This window comes from Macrotis lagotis, chromosome 1 (genome assembly GCF_037893015.1).
Source record: "Macrotis lagotis isolate mMagLag1 chromosome 1, bilby.v1.9.chrom.fasta, whole genome shotgun sequence".
Taxonomy (NCBI): Eukaryota; Metazoa; Chordata; class Mammalia; order Peramelemorphia; family Peramelidae; genus Macrotis; species Macrotis lagotis.
The window spans coordinates 318,659,291-318,675,696 of NC_133658.1; the positions used below are offsets into that span (position 1 = coordinate 318,659,291).

A 16,406-nucleotide genomic window follows, 5' to 3' on the forward strand; every position below is an offset into this window, starting at 1 on the left:
GGCTCCATGTGCTCACTTTGGCAGAGGTCCCCTGCTGTTCCCCCACTTTGTGCCTGGTGATCCTCGGGGTGCAGCTCAGGAGACTCCCCTGCTGTTGTGAGCCGTGGCTCCCAGCGTCCTGGGGCTGCCTCTGGAAGGCTGAAGTTCTTTGGCTCTGGCGGGCCACCCCTCTGGAGGGCTGCCCCTCTGGTGGGCTACCTCTCCGATCCCAGGGAGCAGAGCCTTTCTGCTCTTTTCCAGGATACCTTGAGTAGGAGAACTGCCTCACTGGGTCCCTTTGTGGGTTCTGTCTCTCGAAAGTTTAGTTAGAGTCCCTAGCTGATGAGTTTTATCAGAGAGCTCCTAAGACTGGATCTCTTCTTGTGGCCATCTTGGCTCTGCCCCCCCATCTCATGGTTTTCTTTCTTTTCCCCTTAATCCTAATTCCTCTTACAGAAAATGATTAATCTATAAACATGTATATGTTTACATATATATGTAAACATATATATATATGTAAACATATATATGTGTGTATATATATATATATATATATATATGTATGTATATACAAATATTCACCAGACTGTTTACCACTGAGGGGAAGGGGTGAAAATGGGAGGGTGGAAGAAAATTATGAAACTCAAAAATATGCAAGTGCATGTGGATAAATGTTGAAAAATTTTCTATATCATGTAATTGGAAAAATAAAAAGAAGTAACAAATTAAAAAAGATAAATGAGAATTATAAGAGTAAAATTTTTGTCCTGCATACATAGTAAAAATAATAACTAGAACAGAAAAAGTTGAATCTGCCATGGCAAGCCTTAAGGAAGGAACAAAAAAGTATACAATAGATTAGGAATGCAAATACACAGAAGTGAATTTAGACAATTTAGCAGAAGAGAAACAAAAAGCATTAAAAGAAATTATGCTCACTATGAAATCAAAAGATACTAAACTTATGCAGAATGCACAGGGACAACCTAAGGATTGTAGGTCTCTCAGAAGTGATGTCAGGCCAAGAAAACTTAACACTACTATAAAGGAAATAATAAAAGAGAATTTATCCAGAACTTCTCCATGTAGAGAATGAAATTCCAAATGAAAGAATTCAAAGATTGTTTCAAGAAGAAACCAAAAACTGTAAATCCAAGAAGCATAGTGGTTAAATTTAATAATTTAAATGAAAAATAAGGTCTACCAATCATCAGGAGAAAGACTTTCAAATACAAAAGAATAACATGCTACACCTACTGGATAAAGGAGGAAGGAATGTATTCTTGGAATTCCAGATGCAGCCTAGGGTAACCAATTTTACAAATCTGAAATTAAACATACAGGACAAAGGAAGGAAATTCAATAATAAAGAAGAGTTAGAAGCATTTTTAGAAAGAAAACTAGAACTGAAGAAATTATTTGCCTCTTGAACACTCCAAATGATAGAAATTCAGGAGTGAATATATTCAAGAGGCAAGGACAGTTATAGAAACAGTGACAACAGAGGGACCATTAAATGACTTTTTTATAGTTGGATATAGTGATGAAGATGGAAATCTGGTAGAGGCCACAGTGAAGAGGCAGGCAGGGACAGAACTTGGTCACTCTACCTACAGGTGAATTGATTTTTTTTTTTTGTGGAACATAGAAGAGTATTGAAAGGGAATGAGATGGGAGCAGGGGGAGTGGAGTGAGTTAATGCTCTGGGTCAAATCAGGGCCAACAATGAGAGGATGATGATCTTTATGGGTCATATATATATGGAGGAGGAAGAGGAGAGGAAAAGATTGAAAAAGGGAAGAAAGAAGAGTCCTTTGGAAGTAGGTGCCCCACTAATGAATGTTTCCATGAATAAAGAGAGATAATGGGTGAAGGGAGTTGAGGATCTTAAAATAGATATAATCTGGGGTATTTGGTGCTTGAGAAGTCTACTTGTTCAGGTTGGGGAGGAGCTGAAACCCCTAGAGACAACTGGTATCAAGAAGAGTGGGAAGAATAGAAGAACAGAGACAGAGGAAGGAGATTTCTGGACATAAGTAGGAAAACAGGTCATTGAAAATGGATGCAAAGAGGCAGCTAGGTGGCGAAGTGGATAGAGCATTGGCCCTGGAGTCAGGAGTACCTGAGTTCAAATTTGACCTTAGAAACTTAAAATTGCCCAGCTGTGTGACCTTAGGCAAATCACTTAACTCCATTGCCTTAATAAACTTAAAAAATTTTAAGAAAAAAAGAAAGTAGGTATAGCTCATTGGAGGGTTATATAATCAGAGACTTAGTGGGAGAGGGGCCCTAACATAGGGCTGTGTATTCTCTGATATCTGCAATAATTGGCACTGTTCTACAAGTGAGGTGCATTGGAAAAGGGGAACTTCATGGGGTGAACACTACAAAATAATAACAGAAATTGCCTGGAATAAAGAGGCTAGAATGGATCCTTTGAAAGTTTTGATTATATGAAGAATATAGAGAAAAGAGACACCAGATAATTTTACAGATCATGAATCAGAGAACGAAGGTCTAGAATAAACAGAAAGATGATGGATAATGAATAGAGTAAAAGAAATACGTTTTGGAAATTTTTAAAACTAATGAACAGGACAAGTTAAAGAGGAGCAGAGGAAGGGTGAACCTACTTGATTAAGAGGAAAAAAGAGGGGAGGGTGATTCAATAAAAGCAGAAGAAAAAAAGTTTTATCAACAAACCTCTAAAGGAAATAGTGTATCAAATAAGAAGAGGGAATCAGGAAGGAAGGGAAGAAAGCCAGTGGGAACAGGTCTACCTTAAAAAGGAATTTAATAAAGGCAGCTAGGTGGTACAGTGGATAGAGCACTGGCCCTGAAGTTAGGAAGACTTGAGTTCAAATTTGACCTCAGACACTTAATACTAAGGTGTGTAACCTTGAGCAAGTCACTTAACCCTACTGTCTTGCCAAAATAAAAGGAATATAATACCACAGAATAGGGAACTTGAATCTGGAAAAATACCAGGTCTCTGTTACAGAAAAGGGAAGTGGTCAAATGGAAGAAAATCTTTGTATCAAAATTTTCTGCTAATTGTTTGGCATCCAAATCTATAAGCAATTCATATTACATGAATATATATATAATACCAATGGACATTCTCCAATTTAAAAAATGAACAAAGGAACTGGCAAGTTTGCAAATAGAGTATTAAATTGTCCATACTCTTTGAACCAAAGAATCCATTATTGTGCTTATACCCTAAAGGAAGTCATTGATGAGGGAAAAGTACCCATATACTCCAAAACATTTTATGACAGCACTTTTTATGACAGCAAAGAATTGGGAACAAAGTAGATGCCCATCACTTGGGGAATAGTTAAACAAACTGTTATGCACAATAAGCTAGAATACTACTGTACTGTAGGAAATGAAGTGTACGATGAATGCAGAGAAGCATGGAAAGATCTACATGAACTGATGCAGAGTGAAGTATGCAGAGCAAAAAAAAATAATACTCAGTAACTACAAAACAGAAATGGAAAGAATGATACACCAAAAAATATTAAAAGTTAATGTAGGGCAGCTAGGTGGCATAGTGGATAAAGCACCGGCCCTGGAGTCAGGAGTACCTGGGTTCAAATCTGGTCTCAGACACTTAATAATTACCTAGCTGTGTGGCCTTGGGCAAGACACTTAACCCAACTTGCCTTGCAAAAAAAAAAGTTAATGTAACAGAATTATAAATATCAGTATAATTCAAATGAAGAGGAGGTGGGAGTTCACAGGTTTTCAGACTTTTTCAATGTATTGGTCACTCATGTTGACTTTTTTCCTTTACAAAATAACAAAATTATCATAGAGGATAGTTCTCTGGGAAGGAGAAGGGGAGGGATACATGAGATACCATAGTGATGTAAGAAACAGAAAACATCAATAAAAACTTATTTTAAAATGAAAGAAATGAACCTATAAGATCATGCCTAACCACTCTAATGACCAAAACCTGCAAGATGGCTTACTATTCTTGTTTCTCATTTTCTTGGCTAGATGTATCACCTGAACAGGCCAATGTGAGTCTGAAATCAGGTATTTTAAATTCAAAATCTACTCACAGAGCTACAGAATTTTATATCTGGGAGGGATTTCTTCATTTTACAGGAAAGAAACAGAGACCCAGAGGGAGGAAAGGACTTGCTGAAGATGACTCAACTCAACCTAGGTCTCCTGACTCCTATCCCAGGACCCTTTCCACTACATTAGGTTGTCATCTGCCTTGTGATTCTCTCCTAGATCATTACCTCTTTTCTTGCTTCATTCACTTCCTTCCCTTCTCAATTTTGACCTTGCATTAGTGTCTAATGTCTTTAGTGTCCAAACCTTTGCCCCCATCCCAAGACTTGACAAATCTCATCTATCCCACTATCATATTACTCCACTATTCTACATTAGTTGCTGAATTCTATTGGACGAAGTCACCCAACTTTGATGATTTGAACCCACCAAAAATTCATGTTCTCTAATATCAACTGAATCCTCATGGAAATAAAACAATATTTTTATTCCTTTCTTAACTGATTTTCTTTGCACTTCCCAAAGCAGCTATTCTAAATCCTTTCTTTTCTCTTCAAACCTCTCTTACCATTTTTCAGCAGAGGATTTCCTCTCAAGTTTTATGGAAAAAATTAGTCATTCACCTTGAGCTCCCTCTTCTCCCCTGCTCTGTATCTCAAAACCTTTTGATATCATTCACTCATTCTCTTCTTTATTCTTTCTCCCCCCTAAGGCCAATCCCTCTATTGACCCCTTGATTCTACTGCTTCCTATATCCTTCAGCAAGAATGCCATCAAGATCATCTCTTCTTTCTTTCTTTGTATCTGTTTCTCTCTCACCTTCAATTTCTCACCATTTGGTAATTCATTCCCTATTACTTACAAACAACTCAAGTCTCCCCCATCCTTAAAAACCCTCACTTGACCCTATCATCCTTCCAACCTAAGATCCCATCACTCCTTCTTTTCTCTGCTAAACTAGAAAAAATTATCCATTCTTATTGTCCCTACTTCTTCTACTCTTACTTTTCAGCCTTTTCAAGTTTAGTTTTGAATTTCATTTCTCAACTGAGGGGGGTGGAGTCAAGATGGTAGCCTGAAGGCAGGTATTCCTGAAAACTGGTTCCCCAAAAAGCTCCAAAAGTCATCAAGTTATGACTCTAGCCACTTCCCTTTTCTGTAACAGAAACTTGGTGTTAGAGGGGCTGAACCCATAGAAAGACTGAGTGATGCAATTTTCCAGTCCAAGACAACTTAGAAGTTCTGCAGGAAAGGTCTGGGACCAGGAGTTGGAAAGAGCCACAGCACAGCTGCAGTCACATCTGCAGTGCAGTGCAGCTAGGCAGGAGCAAACCAGCTCCAGCCTTCCAGGAACAATCTGTGGGGTGCCTGTATTCCTGTGTGCCTAGGTCTGTGGCAGAGGGGGAGGTTTCCAGTACTCTTGGCTCAGAGATCACCAGGGACAGCTTTAAGGGGTGGTGAGATAACTCTGCTGCACCAGAGTGAGCATGGAGCAACAGCCTCAAAGCAACCTTGTGGTGAGAATCTGCAGCAGGAATCAGCAAAGCCACCCAGCACTTCCAGAGCTTCCAGTACATAGATGGTAAGGGGGTCGGGGTAGATTTCAGAGGTCTCTCTGCTCTCCCTAGGGCAGGACTCTGCTGTTTGCTCACACTCAGATCCAGGTTGCAGTTTGGGTCCTCATGCTACCATAGACAAATAGGGACACTCCTCACAGCTCCAGGGCAGAGGGGAGGGTCTCTGATCATTCACAGATCAGAACACAGGCAAGAGAGCAGTCTGAGTCTCAAGACCTTGGAGAAATTAAAGTCCCTGAGGGGTGTTCCAAAAACCCCTCAAAACCTTGTAAGAGTGATAAATCAGTTATAGGCTGAGGAAATGAGCAAACAAAAGAAAAAGAAGAATCTGACGATAGAAAATCACTTTGGTCCCATTGAGAATCAAAATACATACTCAGAAGATGACAAAGTCAAAGCATCTTTATCCAAAATGTCCAAGAGAAATAGAAAATGGGCTCAGGCTATGGATGAATTCAAAAAAGACTTTGTAAAACAACTAAGGGAATTTGAGGAAAAATTGGAAGGAGAAATGAGAGTGATGCAGATAAATCATGAAAATCAAATCAGCAGCTGGGTGAAAGAAATACAAAAAAAATTGAAAAATAGCATGTTAAAAACCAGTTTGGGTCAAATGGAAAAAGCAACACAAAAGGCAAATGAGGAGAAGAATGCCTTAAAAAGAAATGGCCAGCTAGAAAAGGAGATTAAAAAAAAAAACTTTCTGAAGAAAATAGCTCCTTCAAATGTAGAATGGAGCTAAAGGAAGCTGATGACTTCATGAGTAATCAAGAAGAAATAAAACAAAAAGAGCCATAAATTAGAAGAAAATGTGAAATATCTCATTGGAAAAACAACTGACCTTGAAAACTGATCCACAAGAGGTAATTTAAAAATTATTGGGCTACTTGAAAGTCATATCTCAGCTGAAACTGCTCTGCCAAAAACCCTAATGATTTCTCCCCCCCCCCCATAATTTCTTAATTTCCTTGTGGAAATAATAATTTTGTGATCTTTTCTCAGCCTTTATCTTTTTTTTAAATTTTTTTTAGCTTTTCTACTGCACTTAACACTGAATGCCTTTCTCCTCCTATAAACTCTTTTTTCTTCTGGTTTTCATGACTTTGCTCTCTTTTAGTTCTCATCCTTTGTGACATAATCATTCATATGATACCTCCTAAATTTTAGGTGTACCACATGGTTCTAAATTGGGTTCCTTTCTCTTCTCTGGCTCTATTCTCCCCAGGTAACTGCATCTGCTCCTATAGGTTTAACATTATTGTCTCTATCCCAGATCTATATATCCAGTCCTCATTACTCTTTACTCTTAAATCATCCACTACCTATGCTCAATTCAAATGATGTGTCCAGGAGACATCTACACTCAATTTGCTCAAAACAGAACTTACTGTTCCCTGAACTCACTTCTCTTCTCATCTTCTCTCTTTCTGTGAAAACACTGCTACCTTTCCTAATTCCAGTTTGAAAACTTTGTTCTCAACACCTCACTTGCTCACCTTCTGTTTGAGGCCAGATTTGAACTCAGTTACTCCTAATTCTAGGGCTGGTGCTCTATCTACTGTGTTGCCACAAGGCAATATTTTAATTTTGTTTTTCTATTCCCATCATAGAATATGCTAATAAATACATGTTGGTTTAATGACTCCCTCAAAGAAAAATGTGAGATGTGGGAACAGAAAGGTATTATCTGAAGCCCTTTTATATACACAGTTTTCAATAAAATGATAACAGAGAGAAATCAGAGAACCTGGATTATAATTAATAAGATAACCAACTCTTTTTGGCTCAAGTAATTAATGTAGTTTCAACTTAATTTAATTTTTTTTATTGTTAAAAACCTGAAAAGATGAATTCTACTTCTCAATTGCCTATTTAAGGAAAACTTCTAACTGACACTTGACATAATGTCCAAGGTTGAGTTAGAATCAAACCAAACCCTCAGAGAAAATCTAGTACTAGAATGATTAAAAAAAGAAACAATTCACAAGATTTCAGATGTCCTTTGCTTACGTTTGAGAGTCCAGATTATTGTGAGCAGTAGTATTTATTACCTTTCTGGTATATCTAGTAACTAGACAGTAACTTACCATCCATCATATGCCCAGAGTCCATTATAAAATGCCAGACTGATGGCACCCACAGAGATATGGGAATCTTCAAAGGAATTTTCAAAATTTTTTGTTTTCCCTGAAATAAAAAACATTGATTCCATTGATATTGAGAGATGAAATTGATAGTTTCACCTTCATTTTCCATTTGAAAGAAGTTTCTGAATAGTGATTTCAGATTATAAAACAAATACTTTGACAATAAAATAAGAAGTTAAAGATTCTTGTGAACTAATCTACTGGATTTATTTCTTACATTTTCCCATCTCTGTATTAAATGAAAAATTATATCTTAAGAGCATTAATGTAATTCTAGCAACAAACTCAATACTGACATTTATCATATTAAGACCCTTAGAACCTAATCTCCTGCCCATAAGAGACAAGTTGTCCCAATTTCTTAGAAATAGTTATAATTCAAACACTTAAGTGTCTATCATGTGCAAGGCAATACTAAAGGAGGAAGTTTGTTGTAGATAAAGAACTGATGTCAGAGTCAGGAGGATTTGAGTAAGTCCCATTTCTTTACACATGATGTTTGTCCTCTGTTCTCAAAGAGGACCATGACATCAGGGGGCTGATGCCATGACAAGTACATGGATTAGATTTGAGTGAGGGGGTGCTGTGCTAAGTTAGCAGCCTCACTTTCTCCTCTGGTGTCATCTGCGTTCAGAGACCTAATATGAATCAGGATGACTGGAGATGGCGATGGATGCAAGGCAATCAAGGCTAAGTGACTTGCCTGAGGTCACACACCTAGCAAGTGTCAAGTGTTTGAGGCTGGATTCAAACTCCCATCCTCCTGACTCCAAAGCTAGTGCTCTATCCACTGTGCCACCTAAGGTATACTGAGCAAATCACAACCTCTTAGTGCCTCAAGTAATTCTCCAAGACTATAAATTTCTGAGTAGTTTAACTGCTCCCCCCACTACTTCCTGAGCCCCTAAAATCTTTATAATTATGCTACCAACTAGAGATGCAAAGAAAAAAAAAACCCTTGACCTCAAAGAGTTTAGATTGTACTATACCTGGCTGATGCTCTACAATGGAAAAGATAGAAATGAGATTTACCTTGTGCAAGAAGCACGATTCCACTTATAATAATAATGGCGACAATCACCAGCTTGGCTGCTGTGAAAAAGTTCTGTACGTAGCTCCCCAACTTCACACTCAGAGAATTCACTGTGGTGATAACCACTGAAAAGAAAGTCAGACATAGGAAGGAGTTTTATAGTCTAGATTTTTCATAATCCTTGATCTAATGTCAGAATGTATAAAAGATTCTAGAAGAATACTCATACTCATGTAATCACATTGCCTAATGGATTTCAAGATATATATATATATATATATATATATATATATATATATATATATATATATATATGTTAAATCATATCTATTATATATAAAAGATAAGTTGGGGAACATTTTAAATGTCTACAGTTGTTTGAAAAATTTATAATTTAAAAATCAAACTATGCCTGGCTTAGACATCAATCCAATGGATTATAGGAGAAGCAGGCTCTCCACTAACAGTCTAATGTGAATGAAAGTCTTGTCCAGAAGAGGGTAAAGAAGAAGAATCATGCTCTTGGCCAAGCCTTGTGGCTCCATCTATCACTCCTCACCCCAACAAGAGCCAGGTGCTCTCTGCCCACTAAGCTGCTGTGATGGGGAAGTAAAAAAGAGGCCAATGGTCCAAGCCTGGGTTTCCTCAGGGAAAGCAACATTTGCTATGTTAGAGTCCCTTTGACCTGGGAAACACCCAGAAACCATGAGGCTGAGTTCATTATTCACTTTCTCTGGTTTATCTGAGCAAACTCACAGATGGCAGCTGCTGCAAGACACTTGACGACGATTTCTGGAGGTTTACAATTGGCATAGAAGGGGACGGACACATATTCAGCAAAACTGAGACAAATAATGGCATATGAACTGGGTTTCATGACGATCAAGCTGGTCCAAGAAAACAGGTAGGCAGGAATAGGGCCAAAGGCCTCCATCAAGTAAGGGTATTCGCTTCCCGATTTGGTGATCATTGTGCCAAGTTCAGCAAAACATAGAGCACCTGGAGAATAAATACAGAATGAAATAACCTCTATTTGCAAGGAGCATATGCCTTAATGGAAGAGAGAATAAGCACATAGCTAAGTATAGCATAAAATATGGATAGCCTAAATGGAAAGCATAAATATAGGCAAAGAAGATAAAGACAAGGTAGTTTCAGAGGCTAGGCACTATAATTGGGAGATCAGAAAGACTTTATGGAGAAGAAAGTACTTAAGTTTCATTTTAAAGAAGGACTATACTCTATGAGACAGGGGTAAGGAAAGAATGCACTCCAAGCATATGGGACAGCCATTCCAAAGGTACCAAGATGGTAGATGACCTGACAGGGTAGGAAAGAAGGAATATGTAATGAAACTGAAAAGATAGGTTGCACCCAGGTTTTAAAAAGTTAAACAGAGGAGTTTATATTTTATTTTCTAGGCAGTAAGGAGCCCCAGGGGTTAAATGATTAAGGTCAGATTAACATTTAAGAAAAATTAGTTTGGCAGCAGTATGTAGGAAGGACTAGAGTAGGGGACAATCTTGAGACAGATAGACCAAAGAGAAGTGAAAATGTCTTTGAAATGACAGAAAAGCCAGAAGATCCTCCTAGTTGGATGGAGTCACAAGTGCTGGAATCCTCAGCATCCAAAATTCTTTGAATAGGGGAAGCTATGTGGGGCAGTGGATAAAGCACTTGCCCTGGAATCAGGAAGAACTGAGTTCAAATTCGGCCTCAGACATTTAATACTTAGTTGTGTGACCTTGGGCAAGTCACTTTACCCCATTGCCTTGTTAAAAAAGAAAAGCAAAAAAAATTCTTTGGTGATTTACCCTAAGTAGAGTCCAAATTCCCTTGATAGTAGCTCCTCTTTCCAATTTTTTTTGGCAAGGTAATGGGGTTGAGTGACTTGCCCAAGGTCACACAGCTAAGTATTAAGTGTCTGAGGTCAAATTTGAATTCAGGCGCCCCTCCTCTGTCCTATTCTTGTACTAGAGAATTCTGGACAGTTGAGACCAGCCCCTAATCTGCTACTCCTGACCTCCTTTCCCTATCTTGCAATCTTCCTGCTCCCTTCTCACTCCTTAGGCATCATATAAGTCCCTTCCTTCTCTAAATGCTCTGGCAATTTTGTCCAAAAAGTTGGAATGGGGTCATCAAACCCAATCAAGGTAAATCTCTCCAGAAATCTTCAGAGGATACACTCTAAAGCTTCCTCTGCAGGTATGTTTCTCCTCTTTGTAAATTCTGTAAAGAGGACTACGTGGCACAGTAGAAAGATCCCTAGACTTGAAGTCAGAAGATCTGAAGACCTGAATGCAGTCTAAGCTCTGATATTTAATAGTTCTGGGACAATGGACAAATTCCCATGATCTCTCTGAACCTCAGTTTCTTTATGTGTAAAATGATGAAAATAATATATTTATCTCATAAGATCATTTAAATTGCAAAAACCATTTGATAAACTCTAAAGCACTAGGTAATTCATTGTTAGAATAGAAAAAAATGTCCAAAGAATTAAATGTCAAAGAATTGGGGAAAAAAAAGTATTAATGACATGAACAAGACTACTGACAAGCACTTAAAAAGGGAAAATATGATATTCTCAAGAAAGTAAACTCGTAAGGACAAAGAATTAAAAAAAAGTCTATTTTCTAATGCAGTATTGGTGGTTCTCATGGTGACTTCCTCCTTCTGTAACTATATGTTCATTTATGACTCTAAGATTACTGGTACATCACAAATACCCATTCTCTTCTGACCACATGCCTATTCTCAGATCGATCCTATTTTATAGTTCATCATTGCTTTACTTACTGATTTACCAAGTCCCTATCATCAATTTAGCTAATTTGGAGAATCCTCAAAGGTGGATTATCAGTAGTAAGAGAGATAATAACAGTATGAGATTAATACAACACAGCTTCGTGTACTTAAAATTCAGATGTCTTAAGTACCATACAGGTAACAATTCAGATTTTTACCTAATGTAGCAAGAATCCCACAGGCCGACCATATGATCAAACAAGGTCCCACAGCATTGACGTTGCTAAGTACAGATTTGGGTGAAACGAAGATTCCTGAGCCAATTATGGTGCCAATAATGATACAAATTCCACTAATTAGGCCCACCTTGAATTGAGAAGAAGAAAAAAAATAGCTGTTAATGTTAGGTGCACTGAAGTGATTTTGGTAGGAAAAGCTGCAGAGAAAGACAACAAAAGAAAATCCAGGATCATGAATCCAGAGAGAACCCAGAGCTGGATGGATCTATAGGGGTTGCCTACCCTTCCTGGTATCTACCCTGCCAACTCCCTCCCCAAACAGTCATCCACTGGAACGGATCTCCAGAGATCCTGGCCCCTAATAGAGGAGATCTAGTTCACCCAGTTTTGAGATTCCACCAAGGTAAAACTGAGGGCAAGTAATCCAACCCTTGCCTCTTCCCTTAGATCTAACCAGTTCCAAACCACATAGCCATCAACCAGAGCACCAGCTGGTCAACAAGTATTTATTAAGCATCTTCTTTGTGCAGAGACCCTGCTAAGTATTGGACCAGAACCTGGTCAGCACAGGCATCTGCTATTTGCCCCATCTTCTGATGGTGCTCCAGGCCCTCCACTTCTACTTTGATTCTTTCTCTTGCTCAAAAACCAATAATTAGGGGGCAGCCTGGTGATGCAGTGATAGAGCACCAGCCCTGGAGTCAGAGTACCTGAATTCAAATTGGGCCTCAGACACTTAATAATTATTATGTAGCTGTGTGGCCTTGGGAAAGACACTTAACCCCATTGCCTTGCAAAAAAAAACATTAAATTTTTTTTTAAGAAATCAATAATTAAATTCATCTTTCCATTGAGGGTAGATGCGGTGTGAAAATCCACTATGATATCCCTGGACTACCCTGACTGAAGTTCCCTTCCATGGCTACTACTCCCTAAAGACATTTTGTGTTCTTTTAAAGATAGAAGCTCCTTAAGGGAAGGGATATTCTCACTTTTATATTTGTACCATGACCTGTCCCAGTGTTTGGCACAAAGCAGGTGCTTAATGTTGACTGATTGTCCAGTCAATACCCAAGCAGGAATAGCTTTTAAAAAAAATTTTATTTTTTCCCAAATACATGTAAAAAACAACTTTAACATTCATTTTTAAAAATTTTGAGATCCCAGTGCTCTCTCTTTTTCCTTCCTTCCCAACCCCCCTCATTGAGAAGGCAAGCAACTTGATATAGGTTATACTTGTGCAATCATGCAAAACAAATTTATATGTTAGTCATATTGTGAAAGAAAACACAGGCAAAAAACCCCATAAAAATAAAGTGAAAAATAATATGCTTGGATATGCATTCAGATTCCACTGGTTCTTTCTTTGAAATAGATAGCATTTTTTCATCATGAGTCCTTGGGAACTGTATTGCTGAGAAGAGCTGAGCTATTCATGATGGATCATTTTACAATATTGCTACTGGTGTGTTCACTGTTCTTCTGGTTCTGCTCACTTCACTTTATATAAGTTCATGTAAGCCTTTCCAGGTTTTTTTAAAGCCCTCTTGATCACTGTTTCTTATAGTGAGGAGTAGCAGTATGTAGGAAGGACTGGAGTAGGGAACTACTTGTTCAGTCATTCCTCAATTGATGTCCTTTCAATTTCAGGAATCACTTCTATAATATCCTTTATAAGGAGTCATTCAGCTTCCCATGTGATTTGTAGTAAGGAGGAATCCACTATTGGGAAAACAATGTACTTTTGGATGACTTGAATTATTATGAAGTTTTTCTCTCACCCATTCTTTCTCTCTCAAATAAGGGTTCTCATATTTCAAGTCAAAAGCTTCTTCCCTGATCCATAAAAGGACAAAAGAAGAACAATTTAGTCTGTAATTATAATGATTTTATATTTCACACTTCATGGCAGATAATAAAACAAAACTAATTAATAATAATAATAATAGTTCCCATTTCTATAGCACTTTTAAACTAACAAAATGTTTTCCAAAAATCAGTTCTATGAAGGAGACAGAATAGGTATGATTATCCTGATTTTCCAAATAAGAAATTGAACTTTAGAGAAAGGAAAGGACTTCCATACAGAGTTAATAATTTCCAAACAGAGATCTGAACCCATATCTCCATGAATTGTGCTCTTTCTTATTTGCATTGCCTAGCTTATGGCTTAAAAAAGGGAAACTTTAAGAATCAGTCTTTTTTTTTTTTGATGTGAGTAGTACCCCCATTAACACAAATTTCTAGTCTTCAGGAGTCCCTAAAGTCTCCACTAAAATCCTCCTTTGATGCTTCATCACAGCATGGAAGGATCTAGGATTTTCTTTTTTTTTAAATGATATTCATTCATTCATTCATTCATTTATTTATTTAAGGCAATGGGGTTAAGTGACTTGCCCAAGGTCACATAGGCAATTATTAAGTACCTGAGGCTGGATTTGAACTCAGTTCCTCCTGACTCCAGGACTGGTGCTCTATCTACTGCAACACCTAGCTACCCTATGACCTAGGATTTTGAAAGGTTGTGCAGATTATGAATTCTAGTAGAAGGTATCAAGCTGGGCTGTTTAAGGGCCAGATATTTTAAAGCCACAGAAATAAAACTAAATATCAATGTGAAATCACTATAACTATTCCTATCCACTTCTCTGCCACAGAACAGAATAGTATTATGCTACTTCATTATACAAAGACCAAAAAAAAAGACTAATACAGAGGACAGTGTTTGGGTTTACATTGGAGGGACATGAACTTGGGCTATTGATGGCATATTTGAGGAGGTCAAAGGTTTAATCTGGTTGTGCTGATTGAACTATGAATGCCAGTGGGGAGAAGGTAGGAAATGGTCTATTTGAATTTTTTTTTTAGCTATTTGACATTTTAAACAGTAATTTGGATAAAAGTGACACTAGCAAGCTCATCATATTTGCAGATGACACAAGTCTAGGAAAGGATAGACAACAGCCTAGTTATCAATCAGGATAAAAAAAATCTTAGTACTATTGGATCAGGGATTTAGAGTTGGAAGGGACCTTAGAAGCCATTTCATCCAGCCTGCTTATTTTACAGTGCAGGAAACTGATGTACTCAGAAATTAAGTTATTTTCCCAAAGTGACTTGACAGGTAAGACTAGTATTTGACTGAAACTTATAAAATGATATCTAATAAGGAGAAATATAGAACCCTACACTTGGGTTTAAAAAACAATTTTATAGGTACCAGACAGGGCAGTTTGGAAAGAATTTTGTTTGGAAAGAAATTGGCAGTTTGGGTGGCCTGAAAACTAATTAAGAGTCAGTAGCTAAGAAAGGCTAATGTTATCAATATGGCATTATATTGTTGCCTTTATAGCTTCCAGAGGCACAACCTTGGCTGTCCTTTGTCATGATCGGGATATATGTGAATTATTATACTCAGTTTTGGATACCACAGTTTAAGGACCATGATAAACTGGGGAGTAGGCAGAGGAGGGCAATCAAGGGGGACCTTGAGATTATTGTATGAGAATCTATATGGTCTACAAAAGAAATTGGGAAAGAGAAGGTTTTGAATCAGCACTATTGAAGGCTCTAGCTCTCCAGGCCAGTCTAGGTTACAAACACTCAGTTCTATCTGACTTGGAAGAGGGAGGGAAGGAAATTTTCTTGAAGAATTTAGCCCAAGTTCAATATTGTTTCTCTAGTTGATGCTATAAGATTCTCTGTAGTTTAATCTTACGGGGACCTTGATTGACATGCAAAAAAAAAAGAAGAAAGACTTAAAATGCCCCTGAATAGCTGCAGAATTGAGTACGTTGCTTTGATTTCTTTAAAGTGCAGGGCCATTCCTGTGGTTCCAAAAGATCATCATTACAACCACAAACTGATATAAAAGTGAATCACTTAAATCCAGGATCCTTGACTGGAATTCTGAGTCACAAAGATGAATTAGTGAAAAACCTATTATTAGGCAATTTATGGGGCAATTCTTTAGTTCTTGGAGGAATTCAGTTTCAATAACATAATTAATGTGGGTATTATAACCTCAGACAGCTGAATCTGCATTCTAGAAATTCAATCCTCTTGGGAGGCAGGATTCTTTGCAGAAGGGAGTGGCTGCCACTCCCTTTCCAAGGTCTAACCTTGACCAGAAGTCAGGGCTAAATTCAAGTATGTACTCAGGGGGTCAAGGAGAGGAGACTCTTAGAAAAGGGCAGTCCAGAACATCAGATGCCTTCAAGGTAATTTCCATTTAGGAAATGCCTAAGTAGATTGGTGGTCACAGGTGTCTTAATTCTTTTGGTGCTGAAATTTTTTTCTTTTGTTCCAACTAAACACTAATTTCACAAGAGATCGATTATAATTGGAATTTATGTTAGTTTCTTCCTACTAAATAACAAATAAACTTGCAGAAAATGTCTTTTTTTTCCCCACATAATAAGCTCAAGCAACAAAAGAGCTAAACTAACCTTACTTCTTTTGTCTGTCTTTGACATCAGAGTACTCCTAAGTCATGTTGCCACCTGCTTCCTCAGAAATGTCCCATAAAACTTGAATCTCAGCCCCAGAGCTGAGTCAGACCAGACCTTTCCCAGGGAACTCAGGCAGGATGTCTAAGGTCTGTTGGGCTTCTGCCCCAAGGATTCCTCTCAGAATGGACTTCTCTCTG

General features: G+C 37.9%; 1 protein-coding gene across 1 annotated transcript in view; it reads right to left on the minus strand.

Moving 5' to 3' along the window:
- SLC7A9 (solute carrier family 7 member 9) overlaps window positions 1–16,406 on the minus strand; it is a 62,847-nt gene that overhangs the window by 42,791 nt on the left and 3,650 nt on the right. The window contains exons 3-6 of the mRNA XM_074211482.1: window positions 11,738–11,885; window positions 9,528–9,770; window positions 8,771–8,896; window positions 7,679–7,778 (exon numbers count right to left, since the gene is read on the minus strand). Coding sequence (XP_074067583.1) covers window positions 7,679–7,778; window positions 8,771–8,896; window positions 9,528–9,770; window positions 11,738–11,885 — 617 coding nt within the window. The remainder of the gene's footprint in view (window positions 1–7,678; window positions 7,779–8,770; window positions 8,897–9,527; window positions 9,771–11,737; window positions 11,886–16,406) is intronic.